The sequence below is a fragment of the Mus caroli genome, unplaced genomic scaffold (genome assembly GCF_978045245.1).
Source record: "Mus caroli unplaced genomic scaffold, Mus_caroli_1 scaffold_19, whole genome shotgun sequence".
NCBI classification, from domain to species: domain Eukaryota; kingdom Metazoa; phylum Chordata; class Mammalia; order Rodentia; family Muridae; genus Mus; species Mus caroli.
The window spans coordinates 61529042-61555500 of record NW_028227274.1 but is presented as its reverse complement, the minus strand read 5'-3'; the positions used below and the strand labels follow the sequence as shown (position 1 = coordinate 61555500).

General features: G+C 41.8%; 1 protein-coding gene across 1 annotated transcript in view; it reads left to right on the top strand.

Annotated features, from left to right (window-relative positions):
* The window catches only part of Piezo2 (piezo type mechanosensitive ion channel component 2), a 369017-nt gene that overhangs the window by 125160 nt on the left and 217398 nt on the right, over window positions 1-26459 (top strand). Inside the window, exon 3 of the mRNA XM_085833455.1 lies at window positions 12152-12277. Within this exon, the coding sequence (XP_085689581.1) occupies window positions 12152-12277 (126 nt within the window). The remainder of the gene's footprint in view (window positions 1-12151; window positions 12278-26459) is intronic.

The window sequence follows — 26459 nt, the reverse complement described above, 5'->3', positions numbered from 1 at the left end:
GTGGCTAACTTTTGATTAGTGACCAAACTTAAGAGAACAATAAAATCAAGGTCAAATGTCGATCAACCATTGATAAATAAGTTGTTACACTCATGTCCTAAGGCCTCCATAACAGACTGTGACTTTAGTGTCTCAAGTCGGTTCAGGTGTGTTGACTGACAGCTCTTTCTAGGTCTGTGGTTGAAATGGTCTGCACCAGGAACCGTGGTCCTTCGAGGAGAGCATTAAGGGAGAATGTGATTTCTTGGCTTGCAGAAACCACCTGCAAACAAGGCTCTTAACCCTCTGCTTTCCACATAAGCTGTGAATGGTCGAGTCTCTCTCCCATGGAAACCAGTTCTTGCCTTCTTTCCTCTTTATAAGCATCCTAGATTTTCAGCAGGCTAAACTTGGCAGATCTCCCATCATACATAACCCACCCAATCACATCATCAGAGTAAATCGTGATGTTTAATGAAACACATCCCTGGGCTCCAGGAATTACATCAATGAAAAATGAAAGGTTGAGTCTGACAATGTTAGAGTACATAAAATCGTTAATATCTTGAAGGAATGCTTTGAAGTTGAAAGCAGTAGTGTAGTGCGTGTCTGTAATCCCAGCACTAGGGTGGCTGAGGCAGAGAGATGCCGATCTTGTGGCCAGCCTGAGGTTCGTAATAAAACCCTGTCAGAAGAAAGAAGAGAGCCAAGGAAGCCCGCCTTCAGAATCAGTGCTAGGGTCTAGCCAAATAGAAGATCCCATTGATCTTTAAACTTAAAGAAAAAGTGGAGTCCCTGTGAAGCTGAGAGACGGTGCTGTGGTTACCAGCACAAGGAGGCTAATGTGCACACCTGCACCCAGGTTATAACTCAGGCATATTCTGGCCATGTGTATCTGTAGCCACAGCACTGTAGCAGGGTAGAGATGGGGGGATCTCTGAGACTTAGTGGCTGCCAGCCCAACCAAAACTTGCATGTTCCAGGTTCAGAGAGAGAGAGAGAGAGAGAGAGAGAGAGAGAGAGAGAGAGAGAGAGAGAGAGAGAGAGAGAGAGAGAAAGAAAGAGAGAGAGAGAGGGAGAGAGAGAGCACCTGAATCAAACACCCTGCTCTTGCTTCAGGCGAGCACATAGGTACATGCATCCATAGATACAGGGTGTATATACACTATATATACATATGTTTATATGTTTATATACAGAGAGATGCTATATTCATATTGCAGTAGAATCAGTTCCAAAAATTCTATTAAAATCATTACGTGGGTGGTATCCAAGAGTGTCCAAGGAAAATCAGACACATTTCCTGGATAGGGACTGACATCTGTTCAATTATTAAATGGAGTTAAGTGTAGTAGAGAACTCTCGCAGACTTTGCACACTGACTCTGTGGAGGTCAGACATGATCTAGAAGGGTTGAGGCAGTGAGTGTCATGTACTTGACACACAGAGCTAATCCCACTGCTGATTTAAGGGCATCCCTTTAGTTCCTGGAAGCGTTGTACTTGAGGGTGGATCTCTTTACTTTGTAAAAGATCTGCTCACTAGATATGGTAGGCAAACACTTTATCCAGTGTTTAGAATGAAACTCTCAGGAAGTTTGAGAGGATGTTTATAATTATTTTTGAACTCTCTAAATAAAAACCAGCCAAGCACAAATAGCTAATTTATTCCCTAAAACTCATTTTTCTTCGTCAAAAGGGCAGGCACAATAAACATGATTGGCAAGCTACTTGTCTTCAGCAGTGTAGATGCTCATTTGGGGATTGAACGTACATAATAAAAGATTGTGGGAGACAGAAATTTTCCTTAGAGACTTCAAGTCCAAGAGCAACAATTGCCATTGTTTGGTGGTTGTTTCCACTAAAGATATGGAAGGGGCTTTCCAGGCTGAGTCTTAGGAAGTCATAGTATCTGAGGGCTAGAAAAAAAAAATATGTCACACAAAGGTATGTCCATGATCACAACAGAGTCTTGAACATGTTTTAAAATAGAATGTAAACTTTGTTATTTGTAAGTTATTAAAATAAAATTACCATAAATACTATTTAAATATTATATTAAAATATTTTATTAGGTATAAGAAAAAAACAGATCTCTCAATTAAAATGTGCATTTATGTTTCAGATTATAGTAGTGAAAATAGTCAAACCAATGTAGTTTATTTTAATGGCCAGAATAGATTATTTTCTTTTGTTGTTGTTATTTCTTTTCGAGACAGGGTTCTCTGTGTAGTCCTGGCTATCCTGGAGCTCACTCTGTAGACCAGGCTGGCCTCGAACTCAGAAATCCACTTGCCTCTGCCTCTCAAGTGCTGGGATTAAAGGCGTGTGCCATAAAGGCGTGTGCCAACACTGTCTAGCCAGAATAGACAATTTTATGCTGATGTATAACCAGGATATATATGTGATATATATATATATATATATATATATATATATATATATATTCAACTGTGTGTTGATTTACTGTAAGATGTTAATACACCATATAACTATCCTTTTAACAAATAAGTATGAGACTTCCACTTTAGGTCAAGACTTTTCTCTGGGATGAATATGGATATATATATATATATATATACATATATATATATACATACATATGTATATATATGTATATATATATATATATATATATATATGGTAGAAATAGGCTCCATCTTTGAAGCACTGGATGGGCTGATAACCTTCAAGTTTTGCTTTTTGATGTTGCACCGATGACCATGGGTGTTTTACTTACTTCCCTTTCCTCAGAAGTGTGCCTTTTCCAGAGAAAACCGTGTTTTGAATATACAGGGAATTTCTGAGTAAACACCATGCCATGTGTCTGCATGCTGAGCTCTCCTGAATCCTCTTGTCCTCCTGGGTAAGCAGACCCATGTGCTAATCTCCTCTTAGAGAGAAGGCACTGATGCTAATGGGGCCTCTCCACAAGGCCTCATGCCCTCTTAATCTCCTCTCCCAATACAGCCTCATCTGAAGGCCTGGCATTTAGAACTTGAGGATTTGGGAGGGGATACAATCCAGTCTCCAAGGCATTGATTAATGTTTACTACGTTTCAGATTGATTGTTATTCCATTTACATACCCAAGAAATTAAATGATCTTTCAAAAGTGAGGCCTGTGTAGATTGTCAGTACAAAACAGAACATCACAGCTTTCCACTTGCCTCGTTGCTGAGCCCGATCTGTCCTTTCCGTTCCTCTGAACCTCTCATCCCTGGCACACCCCAGATCTACTCGAGGAATGTTTCCACAGGATTTGACTGACAGAGCAGTGGGTCGGGACCTCTGGGCCTGAACCTGAACATCCTGTTCTTGAAGATCTCTAGGCTACTTAAGCCCTGCACTCTTTAGAGTCCCAGCAACCAAACAAGAAGCTGTTTGATAAGGAGCCTTGGCCACACTTCCCAGTTAAGTAATGGGGACACCCACCACAGTGCCCACTTTAGGACACTTTCTAGTTTAAGTAGCAAGAAGTTTACAAAGCCTGAAGGAGTCAGACAAAAATCACATAAGTAGTTAAATAGCAGAGTTCAGTCTTTAACACAAAGAGTAGTAAACGCATTAGCAAAAATAATGTTTATAAGAATGTTTGTTTCCAGACTGAATTCATTATCTGGAAGATTACTACCAGAGGCAGTAAGACTCCAAAATGCAATCTTTAATTACTATTGCACACACACACAAACACACACGCACATGCGTGTGCACATACTCTCAGCCACCCTTTAGTCAGCTACCACTCTGCACTCCTCTAAGGCATACATTAATGTTTCACTGTTGCTCCTCACATGGTCCCAACATAACTCTGGGATAGAGACCACAGTCATCAGTTGTGAAAATAGATACAGAAATGGCTAAGAGATGTGCAAACATGGGACTTCAGGCTGGGACTTCAGGCTACAATCGCGATTTGGAATACACATGATCACGGAAAGAAGTCTTGCAGCATCTCTTACTCTGGGCAAAAGCCAAAAGGCATGGACAAACCAGTGAGCTAAACTGAAGGGTGAGTAGGGTCTGTGAACAAAGGTAGACATGCGAAAGCATGCAGAGCAGGTATTGGAAAACTGTCATTGAACCAGGAAATCTACAGAGAGCTAAGTTGTACTGATAATGCAAGCTAATGCAGACATGAACATGCGCTTTGCTGTTTCAGGGCCTCTGGGCTACTTTTTTCCAGATGCAGAGATAGCATCTTGAGGCCTCCAAGCTAGGTCACCATCCCAGAAGCTATAGTTTAGGACATTCTAAACCTAACCTAGCAAAACTATCCTATTTAATGAGGACTTTTCCAAATCAACAAGAGTTTGCCACTCAGTAAGTGATGGATGGGGAATTCCTCATAGAAGAAGTATTCATTTACTTACTCTCAGATTCATCCATCTCCAGGCCCAGCATCCTTCATCTTACATGATGCTCAAGCACTTTCAGAGTTTGGAATGCTTTAGATTAGAGATGCTTAACCGGAAAAGTCTATGTAAAGACCTCTAGATCTGAAAAACTAGAAATATTCCAAACACCTATAGTCCCATATGTCTTAGATAAGTAATTCTCAATGTGTATTGGTCACAGAAACACAGCATCTGCGAGCGAGCAGGAAGGTGTGCCCAGAGGCATCCAGGAGCCAGTGGGCTACTTGGTAGCTATCGATATTTCTGTATGCCATGTCTGGATTCCTGTTCCCTTTCTGCATACTTGAGCTGCCTTTTACTGTGGCTTACTGGGCAGGTCTTGTGATGCCATTATACACAGCTTTTGTTCATTCACTGTGTTTTGTGTTTGCCTTTGTTTTTGAGGGACAGTTTCACTGCAGACAAAAATTCTTGTTGAAGTCCTTGACCTTGTTGCTTCAGCACCTTGAAACTTGATGCTTCTTCGGTCTTCTTTTGTGTTTTTTGCTCTCTATCTTAGTTAGGGTTTTATTGCTGTGAAGAGACACCATGACCATGGCAACTCAACAAAGGAAAGCATTTACTTGGGGCTGGATTACAGTTTCAGAGGTTTAGTCCATTATCATCATGGGAGCACACAGGCAGACATGGTGCTGGAGAAGGGGTTGAGAGTTCTACTTCTGGATTGGCAGGCAGCAAGAAGTGAATGTTACACTAGACTTGGCTTGAGTGTTTGAGTCCTCAAAGCCTGTGCCTCTGTGACACACTTCCTCCAGCAAAACCACGCCTACTCCAACAAGGCCACATATCCTAATAGTCCCACTCCCTATGGACCTATGGGGGTCATTTTTATTCAAATCACCACATTTTGCTTTGACATATCTCTTTGGCAACCTATACTTCCTCTCTTATGAGACTTTTGCAAGCTTTTCCGTGACCTCCAAGAGGGGTATTTCTGTATACTTGTTCTGTCAGGGTTCACTAAACCTTGGCAGCATGAGGGCTGAATAAAGAAGGCCATAAAAAATATGCTGGGTCCTGCCTGAGTCCTGCCTGGGTCCTGCTTGGGTCCTGCCTGGGTCCTCAGGGTGAGTTTCCAGGTGCACATACTTGCTGAGACCCAACAAATTGTGCACTGAAATTCTGGGCCTTTATATTATCTCGTCTATATTTTACCCTCGACAGTGAAACATCACGGCACTTAGCAGTATAAATCTTATTAACAACTGAGTCTATTTTTACTAAATCTGGGAGTTTTACTTACCAATTTGTTTTGTTTCAATGACACTCTTTCAATCTCTCACATATTTTTACTTATTTCATAAATATTTAAGGCCACAGTTAAAAATGAAAAGAAACTTTAGTTATCTGTGAAAGACACTTGAATATAACACACACACACAAGCAGAGAGAGAGAGAGAGAGAGAGAGAGAGAGAGAGAGAGAGAGAGAGAGAGAGAGAGAGAGAGAGAGAGAGTCTCTGACTATGTATCCCTGACTGGCCTGTACTCTGTAGAGCAGGTTGGCCTCAAATTCAGGGTCTTACCTCCAGAAAAGTGGTATTAAAGGTATATGCCACTATACCTAGCTCAATTATGATTTATTAAGGAGGGAGTTTCACTATACAATCATACCTAAGAGCCAAGTCATAGAAAGGTTCCAAAGGAGTGCACGTTGACATGTGTGTACAAAGAAGGAAAGAGGGAGGAAGCAAAGGGTGGGAAACACAGAAGAAAAGATGATGAAGATCACGGCGTAGAAGCCCTAGGTTCTTTGGTTGCTTTGATTCCCAGCAGTGCGAAAGTGTGACGTTTAGGCTAATTAGGCTAACGCTATACTAGGTAGAAACATGAACTCGTGAATTCAACATCCGTGAGGCAAGTATTACCTGTTCCCTTCCCTGCCATACACTGCCATGCTTGCTTGTCCTGGTGGCCATTGAATATCTTGCCTTCTATGCTCCAAGCTCCCAAGACATACGCGTGCTAACTCATTTATCACTTAGAAGGTTCTTCAGAGGCAGCCCTTTCATGTGCTCATCCATCCAAATAGCATTTATCATGTGCTAAATACTTCAGCTAAATTCTTTTCTATGAGTTGATCATGACCTTCAAACCATGAATCTTACGTTTAAGAGAGAGATGATGATGATGATGATGATGATGATGACAATGACGACATTGATGATAAGAATGAAGAGGAGGAGGAGAAGAGGAAGAGGAAATCCTTTCAGAACAGCGAACTGGGCTCTAGCATGTAGAGAAGGGTATCTACTTCACCTTGCTAACAATGAAAGTGGTTCTTAGAAGAGGGCATCTAATCTTAGACGTAGGCAAAGAACAGAGAGGCACTGAAGATCGGGAAGCAGAAACTTGAATTGTCTTTTGACCAGCTTCACTAATAGGCGGAAACATCACTATAGCAACGGACCCATTAATTAAATGGTTGCTTTCCTGAGGTGTGATGGAGAGAAGCTGGGAACCATCTGTCTTTCCGGGAGACTCCCTGGTAGATGAGTCATCGCCCAGCTGTTTGGGAGCACACACAAGGAACAGAACACAGAGCTGGTCAGCAACTGCCCTGACCTGGCTTTCAAGGCACAAGAGGAAAATCTAGGGTCAGTGAAAATAAACATGATGGGTCCCAAGGCCGTTAGTCATAGTAACCTGGTGTGTGTTGCCTGTGGGAAAATCAAGATAGTACAGAAAGTCCCTCCTCTTGGCCAATGAAGCTCTCATGTCACCACGGTGACCATGTGTACGAAGACACTGGTGACAAGAGCAGCCAAGTGCTCAGGGGCAGTACCCAAGATCCACCTGCTTCAAACAGGCAGTGTCTGCCCTCAGTTGAGTCCCTTGGTCCTGGTTCACACAAAATCGAAGGCATGCATTTTTCTTTATGTAAGGTTCTGTGCCTGCCAAGTGGTCAGCACTGAACCAATGCTCTCAAGAAGATAAGTGAAAGAAAAGAGAAAGCCAGTGTTCTCCCTGGCCTGAAAGAATGACATGTGGCAGGGTAGAAACTTCAGAGTCCGAGTCATTGCTTTCCTGAAGGGACTTGAGGACAATCTTGTGCAGGGCACATCTGCTAATTGCTGTGTAAATGTTATGCCATAAACTAGTTATCAGATAAAAAATGAGAAGATCAACATTTTCCCGTTGTTCTTATTGCTTTCCTAGAACTCTCAGATGCGTGATAGAATTTTCTCATTCTCCCTTCCATGTCTCATAAGTATTATTTTAAGTTTATCTTTGTTGCTGTGTCCTGCACTTTGGATGAACAAATCAGTAATATCAAATTCACCAAATTTATCTAGCTAATCTGGGGCTTAGTTTGTATAATGATCTGCTTAAATGGAATGAAAATATTTTTATGCCTGGGACTCATCTTTTAATGGAATGCCATATTTTTATTTATAAAGATGTGTCTTGTTCATGGGCTAGGATGTTATTTATTAAATTATTATTTATTAAATTGTTTTAAAATTCATTATCTAAATTATTATTTATTACGTGGTTATTATTAAACTCAGCTTACATTTATTTCAGGGTTTGTCTTAGACTATTTTTTCCTTGCTGTAAAAAAATGTCAGAAGCTCAGTGCTGTATAAGGAAGGCAGGTGGTGTCTTAGAGTTCCATTACTGTGAGAAGACACTATGGACACAGCAGTTCTCATAAAGGAAAACATTTCATTGGGGCTGGCTTATAGTTCATAGGTTCAGTCTACCGTTGTCATGGCAGAAAGCATGGTGGCACAAAGGCAGTCATGGTTCTGAAGAAGCAGCTGAGAGTTCCACATCAAGTTAGGCAGGCAGCAGAAAGAAGGAGTGAGACACTAGGCTTGGCTTGTGCATTTGAAAACTCAAAAATCTCCCCCAAGTAATACACTCCGTCCTACAAAGCCACCCTACTCCACCAAGGTCACACCTCCACATGCTACTACTCCTTGGTGACCAAGCATTCAAATAAATATATGAGACTGTGGGGACCGCTCCTATTCAAACCATCACAGGTGAGCTTGTAGATCTCAGTTTAAGAAGCTGGAAGTCCCGGACTGGGTAGCTTCGTCTCTTTTCTTTCTTTCCAGGCTCCACAATTGGCATACTTCTAAAGATATAACTATCTTCTATGAGGTCCACTTCCCTAAGGGTCCCATTGTCTCCCAGTAGCATCACCCTGGGAATTGAACCTTGAGCTCATGGTCCTTTGAGAAACAGTTATCCAAACTGTGACAGTAGTTATAGATGGGGTGGCAGGGAGAACTGTGAAAGCCAACTGTCTCAGCAGCTGACCCCTGGAAAAGGTCCATGTGTAATCAAATTCAACCAACTACATGATGGAAGGTCATAACTGTGCCCCTCAGTGTTAGATGACAGTAGCATCTCTGCCAGGGCCAAAGAGACAAAGATAAGAGTGTGCTCTCACTCAGCCTTAGGCTACCAGGTTAGATTAAATTTGTCAAGAGATGCCATCAGTTTTTCTATGGGTCACTGGCAGTATGTATAGATGTCTATCAGAAAATCATGATAAGGTGGGTGCACCAGGGATAAAATTCCTCTATGATTGACTAAGTCTTTGCTAAGTTTGTGACTGTGTGCTGAAGGTAGTCCCTGCCTTTGGATGCTCATGTTCTCCTGAGACCAATTTGAGCCTAGACCAGAAGGCCTCTGCTACATATGTGGCTGTAGCCATGGGGCTACTCTTTGGTTGGTAGTTTAGTCTCTGGGAGCTCTGGGGGTACTGGTTAGTTCATATTGTTGTTCCTCTTATGGGGCTGCAAACCCCTTCAGCTCCTTGGGTCCTTTCTCTAGCTCCTCCATTGGGGACCCTGTGATCAGTCCAATGGATGGCTGTGAGCATCTACTTCTATATTTGTCAGGCACTGGCAGAGCCTCTCAGGAGACAAGAGCTCCTGTCAGCAAGCACTATTGTTGGCATCCACAATGGTGTCTGGGTTTGGTGACTGTATATGGAATGGATCCCCATGTGGGGCAGTCTTTGGATGATCTTTCCTTCTGTCTCTGCTCCACACTTTGTCTCTATATCTCCACCCATGGGTATTTTGTTCTCCATTCTAAGAAGGACCTAAAAGTATCCATACTTTGGTCATCCTTCTTCTTGAGCTTCATGTGGTCTGTGAATTGAATCTTCTTGGCCTTGGTATCTCCCACTGGAGTTTGGCTGTTTGTTTCTGTTCCTTGATTATTTATATTCTTTGAAGCTTATTATTTTAACACTCCAGACAATAGTCACCTCCCCAGGCTTCATGGACATGTTTAAAGGAAAGCAGAAAGCTCACACCAAAACCCAACAAGAAACACTATGGAGAGTGAACTGGTTCTACAGTCCAAGTCTTATAAACCTTTGCTGTGGGAGGCCTTGCTCTCTCTACTTATCCCTTCTTTAGATTTTTAAGTGGTCTCTGCCCCTCAGCCACATTTGCAACTGAGAGCCTATCATGTATTTTCATAGTGCAGAGTCCTTGCATACTCAAAATTTCATGCCTGATCCCTAACCAGTAGAGAGTAGTTGCTGAGATGTGGACCTGCTACTAAGGTCTGCATGATTTCCGCAAGGAGCTGGTGCAGGCCATGCCTAAGGAGGTACAGAAAACTGTGTACAGAAGGGAGAATGGGCAACTCAGGGAAGCCATCAGCTGGTTGTAGGCATACTTGGGTGAGAGGCATTGCAGGAGTCCTGGTATGTCTCTTTAGTAGCAATTGTAGGCCCATGGCTGGCAAATGGGAACCAAAGTTGAGCTGAAGGGCCCTCCCTCCTCTTTTCCTCATCCTTACCTGGTTTGGGTTGGTTTCCACTGGACTGTTCCTTCAGTGTTTCTTGATGAGGTGAGACAGAAGTGAATTGTCTGGGCTAGAACCCCACAGAACTGAGGAAACTGGGCACTCACTACCCTTCTCAATTTTTCCAGAGGGAAAAAGTACACTCTATTCTTTCCTGGCAGCAAGCTTTGTCAACTATCAGAGAGGAGCTTTATTCAGGTTGCAGGTGATACGATTTTACTCTGAAATATACATTCAAAATGTTTATTGAAAAACCTCGGAACACCCTTTCTTATATATTTTGAAATGTGGTTTTTAGGAAATTTTAGTTTTTTTTTTTCTGGTAATTTATTTGAAATTTCATTGAATTTATAGACCAAATTCAAGACAAATTTGTATCTTTGTCATATACAATTTTTTGAATATAACTTATCTCTTTATTCATTCATAGAATTTTTATACTCCCATAAGAGCCTTATGCATTCTTTTATGTCAATTTTTAAATAGTTTTTATTAGCCAAGATTCAATCAAAAAGTTGTAATGTCATAGGAAATCTATAAACATGGGACTCACATGTTTTCCTTCATTTGAATTATTTCAAGATATTGGCTTACAGAATTATGTGTATGAACTGGCTGACAATGTCCTCAGTCTTTACTGTAGGTCATTAAAAAGAGGTGATGGGCAGCCCAAGCTCATGGGCCTTCAGACTGAAGCTCCCCTCCACAGAGAGAATTTCTGGACATGCCTTCTAGTGCTCAGTCTGACTCGCTGCGATAGGGATGTCCAAGTGATAAACAGTAGTCCCATGAGTTAACCTTGGTTTACTTTGACCTTTGTGACTTTGTAAATTCTCATCAGGACCCAGATTAGTGATTGATCAAATGACTGTGTACTCTGTCTGGGCCGAGTTGTCATGTTTACAGAATCATTACAAAACATCTTTGAATGCTAACTAACTTGTTTCTGATTTTGTACCTTGCAGTTGCTGATGTAGTGTGGTATTGTCACTTTTTGGAAGATGATCTTACATCTGAATCCCTTACTGAATTTTCATAGTTGATGTCCTAGGTGGTCTCTAGGCGTGGCTTGAACTTCTGTACAGACACTCATTATCTGGAAATCAATCCCTTTGAGCATACTATTGGCATGTAGTCCTCTTCATTAGGACTTTGCCTTTTCTTTCTTCATGACACTGCCAGCCCCTGTGGTGATGGCATTTGGATTCCCTGCTCATCCTCTGTCATCCATGGGTCGATGTCTAAAAGCACACTATAAACAGATGTTTACACAGTCAAGACTTTTTCAACATTTAAAGATCATTTCTTACATTCTTAGTTTTCTTAGCTATTTCTTTGAAATCATTAATGCTTTTATTCTTTTGAATATTATAAAATGCTTCTTTTATAGTATCAAGAAAACTGTTTAGAGTCCATTAGTGTGTGAATTTCATATGGATTTCTCATTTAAAACACATTTGTTCATGTATAGTAAATCTTGAAAAATAGAACAAGTTATATTTTACTTTATTTCAATGGTTAACATTCCTTATAATTTATGTCTATGTCTACATGTGAAATTGATTTATAGTTTTCTTCTTTACCCTTATTTAATTTTGAAATAGAACATATAACTTTGTAAAACATTTTAGGCTACTTTCTTCTTATTTTTTTCTCCCTTAAGCTTTTTTTTAATGAGAGGGTTATGGGTCCGTTCTATGCTGGTAATGTTTTTCTATCCAGTTTTCTGAGTCAGCGTTTGTTTGTAATCCATCATAATATGCCCTATAATAAACAGGAAAGCAGGATTTCCTTTGTAGTGAATTTTAATGGGTTAAGTCTATTATATAACATTTCAAAGGAAATAAGATGTCTTTGGTCTGTAGGTTTATAATTAAAAGAAGAATTACACTGCCTGCCTTCTGAGCCAGTCTTGGGGCTTCCTTTTGGGTGGCAATGTGAACACTCCCTCACCACACTCTGCTCTTTCCTCCCCAGGACACACAGGGCGGTTGCTACAGTCCCTGTGCATCACCAGCCTCTCATTTCTGCTGCTTCACATCATTTTCCATATCACACTGGCCAGTCTGGAAGCTCAACACCGCATCGCACCTGCTTACAACTGTGAGTACCAGCCTAGAGCTTCCCCTCCTGAGTGCGTGCAATAAAGCCGCCTATTGTCGCACACATATGAATCTGTCACAGGATTGTGCTATGGAATTCATTGTCAGTTTGGTCATTCAACAACCTAGTATAGCATCACATATGTGGGTGTGTCTATATGTAGGATTTGCCATGGAAAAGGAGGGCATGAGGCAAACAATGGATCCTCAACTTATGTTAGCTATTGGGATCCTATCTGATTGTAAAACATAACCATGGGTCTCGGCTGTAGGACAAGTACCGCCAACCTGTGAGAGCACCGAATATTAGCAATAGTCCATGGATCGTGGCAGGCACAGTGCAGTGTTTGTTATGTCTGTGGGAAATGACATAATGCAGACCATTTACTTTCAACTGGGGAGTTTTTCAGTTGGTATCTGTGAGGAAGCAAATGTCTTACTCCAAGCGTGAACTTATGACCTGAGAAAGTCAATATATTTACTCTTTGCTTAGCCATTATCTTCCCCAAGTAAATTATACTTTGGTTTCAGTAGGATTTGCATTTGTCTCTTAAAAAAATAAGCATTTTTAAGTAGGTGGAATCCAATCCATGTGTTTTCGGTTAAAACTAAAAGACTCTGAGATATTGGAAATAGACTATAATAACAGTTTTGACTTGTCAGTTTTTCTTTGAGGAGCCCATTTGTGGCTTTGAAATTTCCTGAACTTTCATGAGCACAAGTATGAGGGATGGGGAGTAAACACTGCCTTCCTTATAAAATAAAAAGATCAGAATCCCTCATGCACCAAAGGGCATTAACTTAAATACAGTGTAGGACTCTGTGATGGATTTTACAGTCATAAATTATTCATTAGCCTCCCATGTACAGCATTTAGACGTGTATAGAACCAAGGATTTATTAGGTTCAAAATTCCTTTAATAGCAATCCCTGCCCAAATCATAGCTTTATTTTAAATCTATATTTTTAAGATATAGTTTTTCTATAAACTAGTATGTAATGTATACATCAAAAAAATCTACCCAACATAAATATACCATGCAGAGGGTTTTTTTTCACATATTCAAAAATTGATGCAGTTATTCAGAATGCTTGTTTAAAACAGGCTTCATCCCTAAACACATCCCATACCCATGGAGAAGTATCCCCCAATGTCCTTTTGCAAATACTGTCATGTTGCTCAGAGATATAGAGGATCCCTCAGGCACACCAGCTTAGGCAATGAAATTCACTGTCTGTCTGAACTCTGTATTTCTATATTTGCCTACACTGAAGCTTTCCCACAATTCTACCAAGATACAAAATGCAACATGAAATGATGATGCAGCTTTCTCTTTACATTTATAGATATGTTTACTCTGTGTATGTTCTTTCATGAAGTGTGGATAGACAAGTACACATACACACACACACACTTGCACGCACACACACGCACATACACACACATGCACACGCACGCACACACACGTACATACACACACATGCACACACACGCACACACATACACACACACACATACTCACCCACATACACACACATGCATACACACACACATGCACACACACGCACACACACACACACACATACACACACTGGTTCTTTTTTTGGCTCTTCTTTCTTAGGTAATGATGTTTCAAGGCGGGGCTCTAATGGCATCTGTTTTCCAGGGATTAGAAGAGACTTCCTTGCTGCTGCCAGGCCTGGCCTCTTTCCCTTTCTCTTTCCTGTGGGTTAGAGCTGCCCCTCATAGCACTTCCCAAATATTTGGCTTCTCAACACCAGACTATTCCCATGTCCTCATCAGAAGCATTTTATATTAGCATGTAAGTCACATTGCAGTATAACCTGCACATCAAAGTCTAAAGAGACCCTCCCTTCCCTTTCCTTCATGCTCCCAGATGGGACTCCCCTTTGCATGAATCAACAAATGGAAGTCATAATATCAAACTTTAGCTTCAGCAAAACTAATTCCAACTTGAAGCTTATTTGGATCAAAGTCAAGGTTCCATTTGGAAGTTCCAGTGTTTTTGATGAAGTAGCCAATAGGAAAGGGTTTAGGTAAAAGACTGTTTTGTTTTTTTTTTTTTTTTAAACCGGCGTGTTTTCCTTCCAGCCATAGGCACCTTGAAGGTGAATTTATAGACGTCATAAATTTCTTCTGAAAAATCTTGCTCCTTCCTGGGCCAGTGCTGGCTCATCGGGTGCTGTAGGTTTGTGTTGGTCTGGTTTCCTGTGCAACATTAATATTAATGCATTCTTGACTAGGGATAAAAGAGACGCGCAAGCTTCAGAGCTTTGCAGCTCGTTCAGAGCCCAGGGTCAGCACAGATGAGGTGAAAGCCTAGAGGATGTTTAATGGTCAAATTATAGAAACTCCCAAAAGTGCAGGGAGGCCAGGTAAGAGAGATACTGGCTCATTATATAGAGTCGGCATTCCATTCTGTCTAGTGGATGGAGTGACAATTTTACTTGTCAGGGCTGCAAACACAAAGCCTGTTAATTTCACATAGCAAAACCAGGGATTAATTTAACCTTTGATTTAAACATCAAAAATCATCATCATCATCATCATCATCATCATCATTTTGTTTTCTTCAAGACAGTGCTAGCTGTCCTGGAATTTGCTCCTTGAACTAGGCTGGCCTTGAACTCACAAAAAACAACATACCTCTGTCTCCCTAGTGCTAGGATTAAAGATGTGGGCCACCATGCCTGACCCTTTTTAATTAATTAACTAATTAATTAATTTTCATGCATTGGTGTCTTACCTACAAGTATTTCTGTGTGAGGGTGTTGGATTTCCTGGAACTGGAGTCACAGACAGTTGTGAGCTACCCATGTGGGTTCTGGAACTCAAACCCAGGCCCTCCAGAAGAGCAATCTTCGCTCTTAACCACTAAGCCGTCTCTCCAGTTCCAAACATCAAAATCTTAAATGAAAAGTCAAATTCCCTCTTAATCATCAATGTGACACATGGTGAACACATTCCCTGTCTTCAAGATGTTGCTAAAGGAAAAGAAAATGTCTCCAACAAATGGCGTTCAAATCCAAGTGCTCACTCCTGTGTTTTAAGTCTGTTTTCTTAATGACGTGTTTATCTGTTGCAAACTCATACCTTCACCCTATTATGGTAAAAACCCCCTACTTAGGAATCCAAGACATGTTTTGGGGGGACAACAGTAGCATTTATAAATATTGTGCCCTTGAAAGCCCTCCTCCCCCTGGAGTCCTATGAATATTAACTGGAAATAGAGAAGAGGTGTTTTTTTTTTTTTATTTCTTCTTTTTTCTTTTTTTTTTTTTCAAGCCACGACCGTTTAGTTTTTTACTGGTTGGCAGATTTCTTAAAGGTGCCATTGTGCTAAACGGAAACATAATATTCTCTCTCTCTCTCTCTCTCTCTCTCTCTCTCTGTGTGTGTGTGTGTGTGTCCGTGTCCATGTGTGTGTCCTTCCCTCCCCCAAAACAATGTTTCTATAGGTAAGTGAGAAGTCAGTAGGTCAGGGGAGACAGCTGTAAATCTCCCTTAAACGTGCTGTACCAGTAACTAAAATATTTTCGTTCTGTCAGAACCACGCTACTTAAATAAATGTGAATCTGGTTTCGATTATGTCACTGCCGATTACACAAGAGTGCTGTGTCTGACTCTGTGGTAGATATGTAGCCATGTCAGAGCAATTTCCAAGCCAGGCCAGTCTGGATTCCTCTGCTGTACAAAAGCAAAGGCATGCTCTTGATTGAAAGAAACTTTCTGATTTCAAAACTATGCAAGAGAATTTCTGATCATTTTAACTACCCATGGAAGCTTGCATCTACTAGTCCAAGGCCCTGGAGATCACAGTATTTTGGTACATTTTTTTTCTCACTCCAGAGAGGATTTGCTCTATTTCATTGAGGACATTTCCTACGACCCTGTGTTATTATCACACCAGGTCTTTAGGACTAGCATGGTCATACATCTGGACAGCTGTGGACTTTGCAGGCATCTGTAGCAACTGAGGCAGTGAGTAAGAGCTTTCATGTCAGGCTCCACCCAGCCACTGGCCCTTTCAAATCATTGCATACACAGAATGTTCTGTCCGGTTAGCTGGCCAAGCCTTGCCACATAGGACTGTTTATTCTACTTCCTTCCCCAGAGGTGTCTTTTCCTTGTATAAATACAGAGCCAAGTGTGCAGGGATCACTGAGGCAGGGACTGTACTGATGAAGAAATAGGCTCTGTGAGGAGAAGAGAGCTGTGGGAAGCCACTGTACATCTGAGCTGCACACCGTGCCCTGGAATGTACACACCCTGCACATGTAACAAAACTCTGTTTCACACCCAGACCTAGCACCTCCTCCCTCACACATATATCACTGGACTTAGCCACACCCCCAGCCCATCATCTACTCCTTAACCCTCAACTGAGGCTTGAACCCAGGGCCTCACACGTGCTAGGCAAGTTCTCACCACTAACTAGATTCCCAAGCTGAGTACTGATCTATTAAGGTTTCTACTCTACCCCCCTCTTTTTGGAAATCCCGATTTACCAGGTATTTAGGATAGCGGCTTCTTGTAAGCCTCCAGTTGGACTTTGGTTATTTCTAGTCTCAAAGGACTTAAGTGACTGGGGTTCACTCTACAGTCCTCTCTTGTTCCTTTATTTGTCTTTACAATTGAGCAATTGCTTCCTTCAGGTTCTTTGATGGCAGTAGTCTTAGCTGGGCCTGCTGTCCCCTAATGGTTAGACATCTCAGATCATTAAGGTCTATTTTCCATGTATGACAAGGACATGCTATTTGGCCCATGGGCAAGCATCTGAGAAAGACCTTAGTGTTTTGCTCAAATGTTCTTCCATTCCCAGAACATGTTCAGCACCAAGACCCAACTGATGAAACACCTGTTTGTGACAGTAAGACCGGTGGTTTGCAGTGGGTCAGTGCTGCTGGTTGTGAGATGGAGGACAGAGGATCCCTTTGTCTGTATCTGGCTCCCTAGTGTCAATCTTTACTGATTTGTTAGCCAATGATGTAGCTACAAACTCCACTTGGGCTGTCTAATCGTTAATCCTGTTAGCTGCATCCGTATCCTTGGAGTTGTGGTTATCTGATGGGTCTCTCCTGATGAAAATGACTATGTTGCCAAAAGGAAATTCCTTTTTATTTTAATTATTTTATACGTGTGAATAGTGTGGATGGAAGAGTTGATGTGAGTGAAATGGGAGGTAAAACACAGGAGAAGTAGCACCGTGCTTCCTGTAAGCTATGCGTTGACTTCGTTTTCTGTTGCCGGCTCTCATTAGGGATGCCAGAACGCTTGCGTAACTGGCGTCTTGGAGGACCTTGTGCTTCCATCTTGTCCTTCTTGCCTGCCCTCCTCCTTGACTCAGGTGCCCCCACCCTGACCCCCAGTAAAATAATCTTAAAAATCTACCAACCTGCAACAATAGCGTGGCTCTACTTCTCGCCATCCATGCAAGTGTCAGTGCAGTGGTTTAACTCCCTCTTATCTGCATTTGTCTAGGTACATGTGGGCATGTATGTACCTTCTCAGCACCTATGTGGTAACAGATGTGCCAGAACTGATGGTTCCTTCAGTCCCTGATGACTGAGGCAAATTGATTTCCATCCATGCATTTGCTCGGATCCCTCAGGGCCTTCTGAGTAGCAGCTGAGACAATCACAGTGGAAGACAAGTTTGTCATCAGTTAGCTCTGGTGGAATCAGGGCTGAAAGAGCTCTTGCAACTCCTGTTTCCTAGACTTGCTGCTCCTGGAAGGATGGATGCATACGGCTTCTATTGCCAAAAGCCACACCCAGGCAAAAAAGTGAGCTGAGGGGTTCATCCTGTGGAGAAGAAACGGCCCTCAGGGTGAAGCCCCAAGCCCACACTGTGTTTGTCTGTGTCTTGATTTATGTTGGAGAAATGCTCATAGAATAGTGTTTAACCGATCCAGCAGCATTTCAAAGAGAATTTCTCATCTTATTATGAGAAGTTTTCAAATGAGTTTTAGACTGTTGAATGTGATTGTAGATGGTTGTGGGCTACTCCTCTCTGTGCCTCAGTTTATCCATGAAAAAACGAAGTGCACCTGCTCTCCTGTCAGTTGTTGGGAAGGCTGAGTTAATCAGGTCTTCAGAAATATCCCTGCCTGTAGGGGTGACTATAAGTTCATGCTTATAAACCACAGTGATACCACTACATGCCGCAGACCCTCTGGGTCCCTTGTCTGCGTGGAACAAGTGCAGATGGGCAAGGAGTCGGCGAGTGACAGACAGACCAACATGTGAGATTTTGTAGAATCTGAATGTATTATCACAAAGTGAACACCAGTATTATATAGAACAGAAAATAAAAGGGGTAGGAAGTCACAGCAGGCAAAGTATATTGAAGTTATCTGATACAAAACAAAGGAATGACTGCAAAGGGACTTACATGAACAAGGTAAATGTTTACAGTAAAGATAAAGCAGTCCTGCCTAGGGTCAGCTTAATGACAGGTAAGGATCTCACACTCTAGCACTATACCTTTGAACCTTGTGAAGGTTACCACCAGGGTGTTCTGCTCTTAGCAGACCTTCTCATAAATAAGGCAATACCACAACCCCCCTATTTCCTAGGCCTTGCTAAATTCTTATATGACTGTAACTTTTAAGTATCTGGAGAATCTCCATTTGTCAGAAGAATTCACCAACTTGCTTCTAATATGCAATGTAGCCTGTACTGAAGATTTCTATCTCAGTGGGATTCCCTGGCTCTTACATGGTAAACACTCTGCAAGACTATCCCTGAGCTGTTGGCTCCTTCTTTTGTTTTTATTTATTTATTTATTTATTTATTTATTTATAAATTTTTTATTAGGTATTTTCCTCATTTACATTTCCAATGCTATCCCAAAAGTCCCCCATACCCTCCCACCCACCCACTCCCACTTTTTGGCCCTGGCGTTCCCCTGTAGTGGGGCATATAAAGTTTGCAAGTCCAATGGGCCTCTCTTTCCAGTGATGGCCTACTAGGCCATCTTTTGATACATATGCAGCTAGAGTCAAGAGCTCCGGGGTACTGGTTAGTTCATAATGTTGTTCCACCTATAGGGTTGTGGATCCCTTTAGCTCCTTGGGTACTTTCTCTAGCTCCTCCATTGGGGGCCCTGTGATCCATCCAATGGCTCCTTCTTTTGTAATGCTTAATTAGTTACTGAATAGGTAACTTCCTTACTGCATTTCTACAGGATTCCAAGCTCTTCAGCTTCTGGCAAATTGTAACACTGATGGGAGACTTAACTATATCAGAATTTAATCTTAAAAAGCACTTATAATAAAATAATACTAAAAGAGAACACGTGGATCCATACACCAGACTAATGTGGGGATAGGGTATGAGTATACGGGTTAATGAGAACGCCAAAGCTCCAGGAGGTGAGTTTCCGTGAAACTCTTTGCATCATGAGTGCTTCTAGGCTTCTCAGACTGTCAAGCAGACTTCACTGGAGTGCATGGCAACTACAGAAGTAGATTCTTATTGCTCAAGATCATAAATGATGCCAAGATGCTAGAACGAACTCAAGACCAAATGTTCACAGTCACATTAATAACATTAGAAAATGACGACTCCCGCATGTCACTACACACTTCTCCGTGACAGTTCTTGTCTCTCTTTCGAACTAATTCTGCTGTATTTGAGGTTGTACCTCCTCTGTGCTGTGTGGCTGAGATGAAGGTAACAGGGAGGGATGACTCTGAAAGGTGATGTCAGGAACTCATGTCTTGGAGGGCATCTGTGCTAACCACTAGCAGATGGTGATCACCACAGACCCACAATCAGCCAAGGAGCAGAGAATAAGAGATGGCAGAATGTTCAGCCTTAATGGAAAAAAATATATCATTTTTTGAAAGTGTGGTGTAACAGCCAGAGGTGGTAGATAGCTACAGGGAAACAGTATATACTCAAAACCTGTGCAAGCCCCAAACAGACCAACTCCAAGAATGGAAAGGGGAGCTGGGCATGAAGTTCCATCCCTAGCCAAGTAGCTAGTGGCATTTGGTGGCTGCTAGGAAATGAAGGGCCATTCTCTCTAAGAGTGTAGCCCCTGATAAGTCAGCCATGCTGCAGATGGAAATCACATATCAAAGAGAATTACAGTAGTACAAGTTAGCCTTGATGAGAAAAAAAGTCAAAGGGGGAAAATTGGTGGTTAGAAGGGAAGGAAGATGGGGCTTGGAAGGGTTGGGGAAGAGATGATGAATATGCCCAAATCACATTATGTAAAAAATTTCAAAGAAATAATAAAAAATCAAAAGGATGATAAGTTTATAGGAGTTTTTAATACACACATGTGCACTCATATACATCCTCTCTCTCTCTCTCTCTCTCTCTCTCTCTCTCTCTCTCTCTCTCTCTCTCTCTCTCTCTCTCCCTCTCTGAGACTGTGTATCTTTAGTAACCTGTGTCCCACTCCATGAGATAGAACCCATACATGACACAGCTAGAGTGACCAAGAGCCTGAGATTAGCTAGGTCAAGAACCAATGGGAAAATAACCACTGTAATTCTGCTAAAGGAATATAGCAATAAGATACTCCTAATAACATACCTCTGTATCCATATCTTAGCGCCCCACCCAGCCCTTAGTACAGAGGCTTCTTACAGTGCATCTCAGTGAATAGAGATCCACAACTGGACAATATAAGGACAGTGACAGAAGTTAAACATGATGTCATCATCAAAGCCCTGGCCTCAGGCTCAGGGGCCTAGGCAGGAGATGTAGTGAACAGTGTGTTCAAACATAACAGGACTGACACATACAGTAACTCACTGAGACTGTGACAACTTGGGCAAGATCTGCACAGGTTCAAACCAGACCAAATGCCAGCACCGAGAGGGGGACGTGGACTCACAGTCTCATCTCTAACCGAGAAGCTGTTTGCAACTGATAGCTGCTTGGAAAGGGAAAGTCAGTTTTCTCTAATGGCATGTCTCTTGGTATAGCAACCACATTCCAAGGCAGGCTTCATGGCTGTGAGTAGTTGCTAACACAATTAGAACTCTGTGTGTGTGTGTGTGTGCATTGTATGACTGTGCATGTTTGTGTACATGTCTGTGCATGTGTGAGTGTGCATGTGTGTGCTTATGTTTGTGTGTATGTATGTGCATGTGTGTGACTGCATGTTCATGTACATGTATGTGTGTGTGCATGTACATAGTTTTTGTATTGTTTTGTTTTTTGTTTTTGGTCTTCAGAATTTTCTTTTCTTTTTAGTTTATTTTACAGGCTGAGAAAGAAATTAGGGAAGCAACTTCCTTCACAATAGCCACAAATAATATAAGATATCTTGGGGTCACTCTAACCAAACAAGTGAAAGACCTGTATGACAATAACTTCAAGTCTCTAAAGAAGGAAATTGAAGATCTCCGAAAATGGAGAGATCTCCCAGGCTTGTGGATTGGCAGAATTAACATAGTAAAAAGGTCCATCCTCTCAAATGCAATCTATAGATTCAATGCACTACCCATTAAAATCCCAACACAATTCTTCAAAGACATGGAAAGAGCAATTCTCAAATTCACCTTGACCTTTCATTTTTTGTTGTTTTTCTGGCTTTATTTTTGTTTTGAGAGGGAGAGAAGATAGGAAACTATGTGGGTAGGGAGATGGAGAGGATCTGAGAGGACTTGGAGGATGGAAAAATTTTAATCAAAACATAAAGTATGCAAAACTTTTAATGAAAAGATAAAGAAAAATAGCCCAACTTAAACACTTCAAACTTTAGAATTCCTTCAGTTTTTAAAATAATAACAATGATGATAGTAAAACACCTACTGGTGTTTGTTATGTACACACACACACACACACACACACACGAGTGTGTATCTTTAGTAACTCTCTGTCCTTTTTCCAGAACTTTCTATTGTTCCTTGGTGACCTGGAAACTGTCACGCCCCTGCTATTAGGCCCCTGCATTGAGTGTAGTATGGATGTCATTGTTCCTTAGATGCCTCTCAGTCTGTCATCTGCTCAGAGTTTGTCACTCTGCCCCATGCCTTCAGCTCCAAGGAGTGCATAATAAACCTTCCATTCAATACTTCTTGCTTTTTCCATACTATAAAATACTAGAGAGAGAGGAAAAGGACGTGTCAAGTCTACTATCTCCCTATCATTTATATCACCTAATTTAATCCTTTATGTGTGTCTTAGAGAGATTAAATAAAGGATTAAATTAGATGACGCTGTGATAAGAGAATCACTGATGGAGAACGTAGAGCCCAGAGACAGAGAATGTGTTATGTTGGTCCACTCCATTGGGAGGAGAGCCAGAATTCTAATTCAGGTCTCTGGACTCCAGAGTACATATTCTAATATTCCTGGGAAATTTTTTTAGGGAGAAGTTGGGTTTCGGTTACTTATATTTTGGAGAATAAGATTAGAATGGAAAATATGGCGGTTATGCTAGGACAATAGGCAGGTAAACTTATATAACATGCTTATAAGCCAGGGTCTTGCCTTCTGTACTTGATTTGGGGTTGAATTTGGGAAAATAATTGAAAAAAGATTATGCTTGAATAGGTAAAGCAATCACCCAACAAGAACACCCTGGTACCTCTTGTGAGAAATCTCTTGAAGGATGAGTCCCTGAGCTCCTAGTTCCTGAGACTGCTTCTAAAATCACCCTTCCACTACCCAGCGGACATGGGGGTATTTGAGACAACTATGACTATTAGCTCATTCTAAAGTTCCTCACTGTCTGTGACCTGTTCCACCTGGCCAATGTCCTTTGTGGCTGAGGGTGTCTTGCCAAGTGGGATGGTTGAGGCCTGACTGATGTCACTACAGAGGGGATACAGCTTCTTTCTTCTGCTAACTCTTGTGGTTTGGATATGAAGGTGCCCCACTTAACCCAGTCCCTCCTATGGAATGGACCTTAGGGAAGTGATTGGAGCCTGTGGATCAGGCTCTTGATGGATTCATAACACAGTAATACCACTAGGGGTAGGGGGTGGGGTGGGAGAACTAGAGCCTCCTTGGTGGAAACAGATATTCAGGACTTACTCTGGAAAGAGAAGTCTTGTCTGCCCCCCCCCCCTGCTTTCTTCCAGCTCTCTGCTTTCCAGCTACTCTGCAGTAAGCAGCTTTGCTCTGCTATGCCCTCTGGCATAGTGTCTCTCTCATGGTGACCCAGAAGCGCAGGAGCTAAGCACCCATGGACCAAAGCCACTGAGACTGTGGGTGGATTATCCTTCCCTTTCTGCTGCTATTTCAGCTACAGTGACACAGTGACAGTGTCAGAACCTGCTGAACCCACTAAAACAACTGCTGGGTATTAAATCATACAGATGAAAACACCACATTTATACCCTAATAGAACCTATCTCTAAGTCCCCAACAGCAAAGATGTACTAACTTAGATTTGAGTTTTGTCTAGACACAGAATCTCTTTCCTTGAATGTCATCACTTATCCCAAAATAAGGTGACACTGAAGAATTCCAACCCAGATTGCAGCTCTAGTAGGTTCTGTTTCCTTTACTATTACTGTGTCTCATGTTTCCTCATACCTAGTTTGCCTCTCTCTGTCTCTCTCCCTGTGTCTCTGCCTCTCTCTCTCTCTGTCTCTCTCTTCTCTGTCTCTCTCTGTCTCTCTCTCTGTCTCTCTCTGTCTCTCTCTCTGTCTGTCTCTGTCTCTGTCTCTGTCTCTGTCTCTCTCTCTCTCTCTCTCTCTCTCTCTCTCTCTCTGTGTGTGTGTGTGTATGTGTGTTACCACCATGAATGCATGCAGGTGTTTGTAAATCATCTTTTTAGTTCCAAGCTTTGCTCGAAATCCGCCTGATGATACCGCCCAGGGACACTTGCTTGCTGTATTCCAGATGTGTTGCATTTGTGTCTCAGTTTATGGTTGTGTCTCACAGCACCCTCAACTGTTTTGCTTGTTTACAGACAGCTGTTGAGTAGCAGGAGACTTGAGTTGTCATTAGATGTTTTTACAAAGGACATATAGACAGACAGATGATGGGATATGAGGTGCCCACGAGGGGCCTGCCTCACACAGCTGCATGCGTGTGAGAAGCTGAGTTTCTATGTCTCTCTCCATTTGTGGCTCTTATCCAGGCTCCCACTACCCAGTCCAGCATGCTTCAGATTCCCCTTTCATCCCATCTGCACTTTGTTCCTATGCCCACCTTTCATGTCCTATTGCCATGCCCTTTTTTTCCAGGACATTTAACAGTCTCCCTCTGGCAGATGAGCACAGATGCCTGTGGGGTCCTCAGACAAGCCAGCCATCACACTTGTCCTGCCTGAGCACTGCCTTCCTATGTCCTCTCAATAGGACACAATTGAATTGTGGGTGCAAACTCTTTAACTCTCAGGCTTTATTCATTTTTTGGTAATGGGAAGTGAACTTGTGAAAAGATGAGTTTCAATGACTCCCTTGAAAAACTGTATAGGGCTGGTATTGAACCTGTGACCTTGTGCACATGAGGGAGATTTATATCCACAAGCCACCTTTTACTTTTATTTTTAAGACAATTTCACCATGCTACTTAGGACAGTCCTCCTCCCCCAGCTTCCCAAAGACTTGGGTTTGCCAGGCCTGCAACCTATGACCAGCGTTTGATGATAATTCTCACGACTCAGGCTTAACTCTGAGCTGTGGATGAGAGAGCAGCTGTCGTGGACCAAACCCTGCCCCTAAGCCCTCTGCTCCCAGTGCTGTCCTCTGCTGTTCCCAGAGATCCCATTTCTCCTCTTCTCAACTCAGAAGGAAACAGATGCCTAACAAATTTTAGTTTTCTTTAAAATTGTATGTCAAATTGAGTTTCTTGCTATTTATTTTCTTCGCATAAAAGAAATTTGCGTTACCATTTTGGTCTGCACAGAACAAGGTGGGCAAGACTATCCCGAGGGAAAGTGAGCTTCATCAAGGAGGTTCATATGTTTGGGGAGGAGGGGGTGCTCCTGATTGGCAGCAGTCACCCCAATATTCACCAACTCCCACATCAAGCCCACCAGTTCTTGTCAGAGAAGTCACAGGGCATGAAGCCGAAAGTGATTCGGGATTGATTTTGTTTGCTTAAATAACAATTTCCCTGACCTCAGTTTCATGATTCAGCATTTCTGGTGTAAATTATTTACAATAAAAGCACTAAGGCGCGTCTGTGTGGTATAGGAGTAAACTCAAACTCAAATTATAGACAGAGGGCACAAAACCATAACTGTGTGTTTCCAATTTACCGTACAACTGAGGGACATTTCAAGGGCATAATGGAAGCCACAAAGATGGGGCTAAGTGTAGCTATGACGTTCCAAAAAATGTCTGATTGTGTGTTCTTCCGACTTCCTACCGAGCAGGGGATATGGCAGAGGTTAGAACTGTGCATTTTCAGATGAGGCCAGTCTTCCCAACAAGCAGGAGTTTGGCAGTTTAGCCTGACAGTTCTCTTGTTCTTACATTTTAGGGCTCAGGAAGACTTCCTTGTACAATTGACACTTTGCATTCATTTTTCAGAGACATTTCATCATTTCTTGGTGATTCCTATTGCAGAATATAAAAATATGTAAGATTATTCATGTTAAAATTATTACCATAAAATTGCTACATGCATTAAATATATAAACGATTCTTCACAGAATAGTTTATCATTTAATTGTTTGCACACACACACACATAGGGAACTACTGATGACTGTTGTCACAAACTTCTTTACTTTCTATTGTTCTTTGTTGAGGGGGTACCAGGATATGGGACAGTGATTGGGATGTAAAAATAGTAAGTAAGTAGGTAAGTAAATATGTAAATAAATAAATACATAAATAAATCACACATACAAAAAACAAAACAAGCAAAAGTGAGATAGTGTAATCCTGACTTCTAACTGGACACTTTTAGGAGCTTGTTTTTTTTTTTTTTTTTAAGTTAACCAATTTTTTAATTAGGTATTTTCTTCATTTCCATTTCAAATGCTATCTCAAAAGTCCCCCAGACCCTCCCCCCCCCCACTCCCCTACCCACCCACTCCCACTTCTTGGCCCTGGCATTCCCTGTACTGAGGCATATAAAGTTTGTAAGACCAAGGGGCCTCTCTTCCCAATGATGGCCTACTAGGCCATCTTCTGCTACATATGCAGCTAGAGACACAGCTCCGGGGGTACTGGTTAGTTCATATTGTTGTTCCACCTATAGGGTAGCAGACCCCTTTAGCTCCTTGAGTAC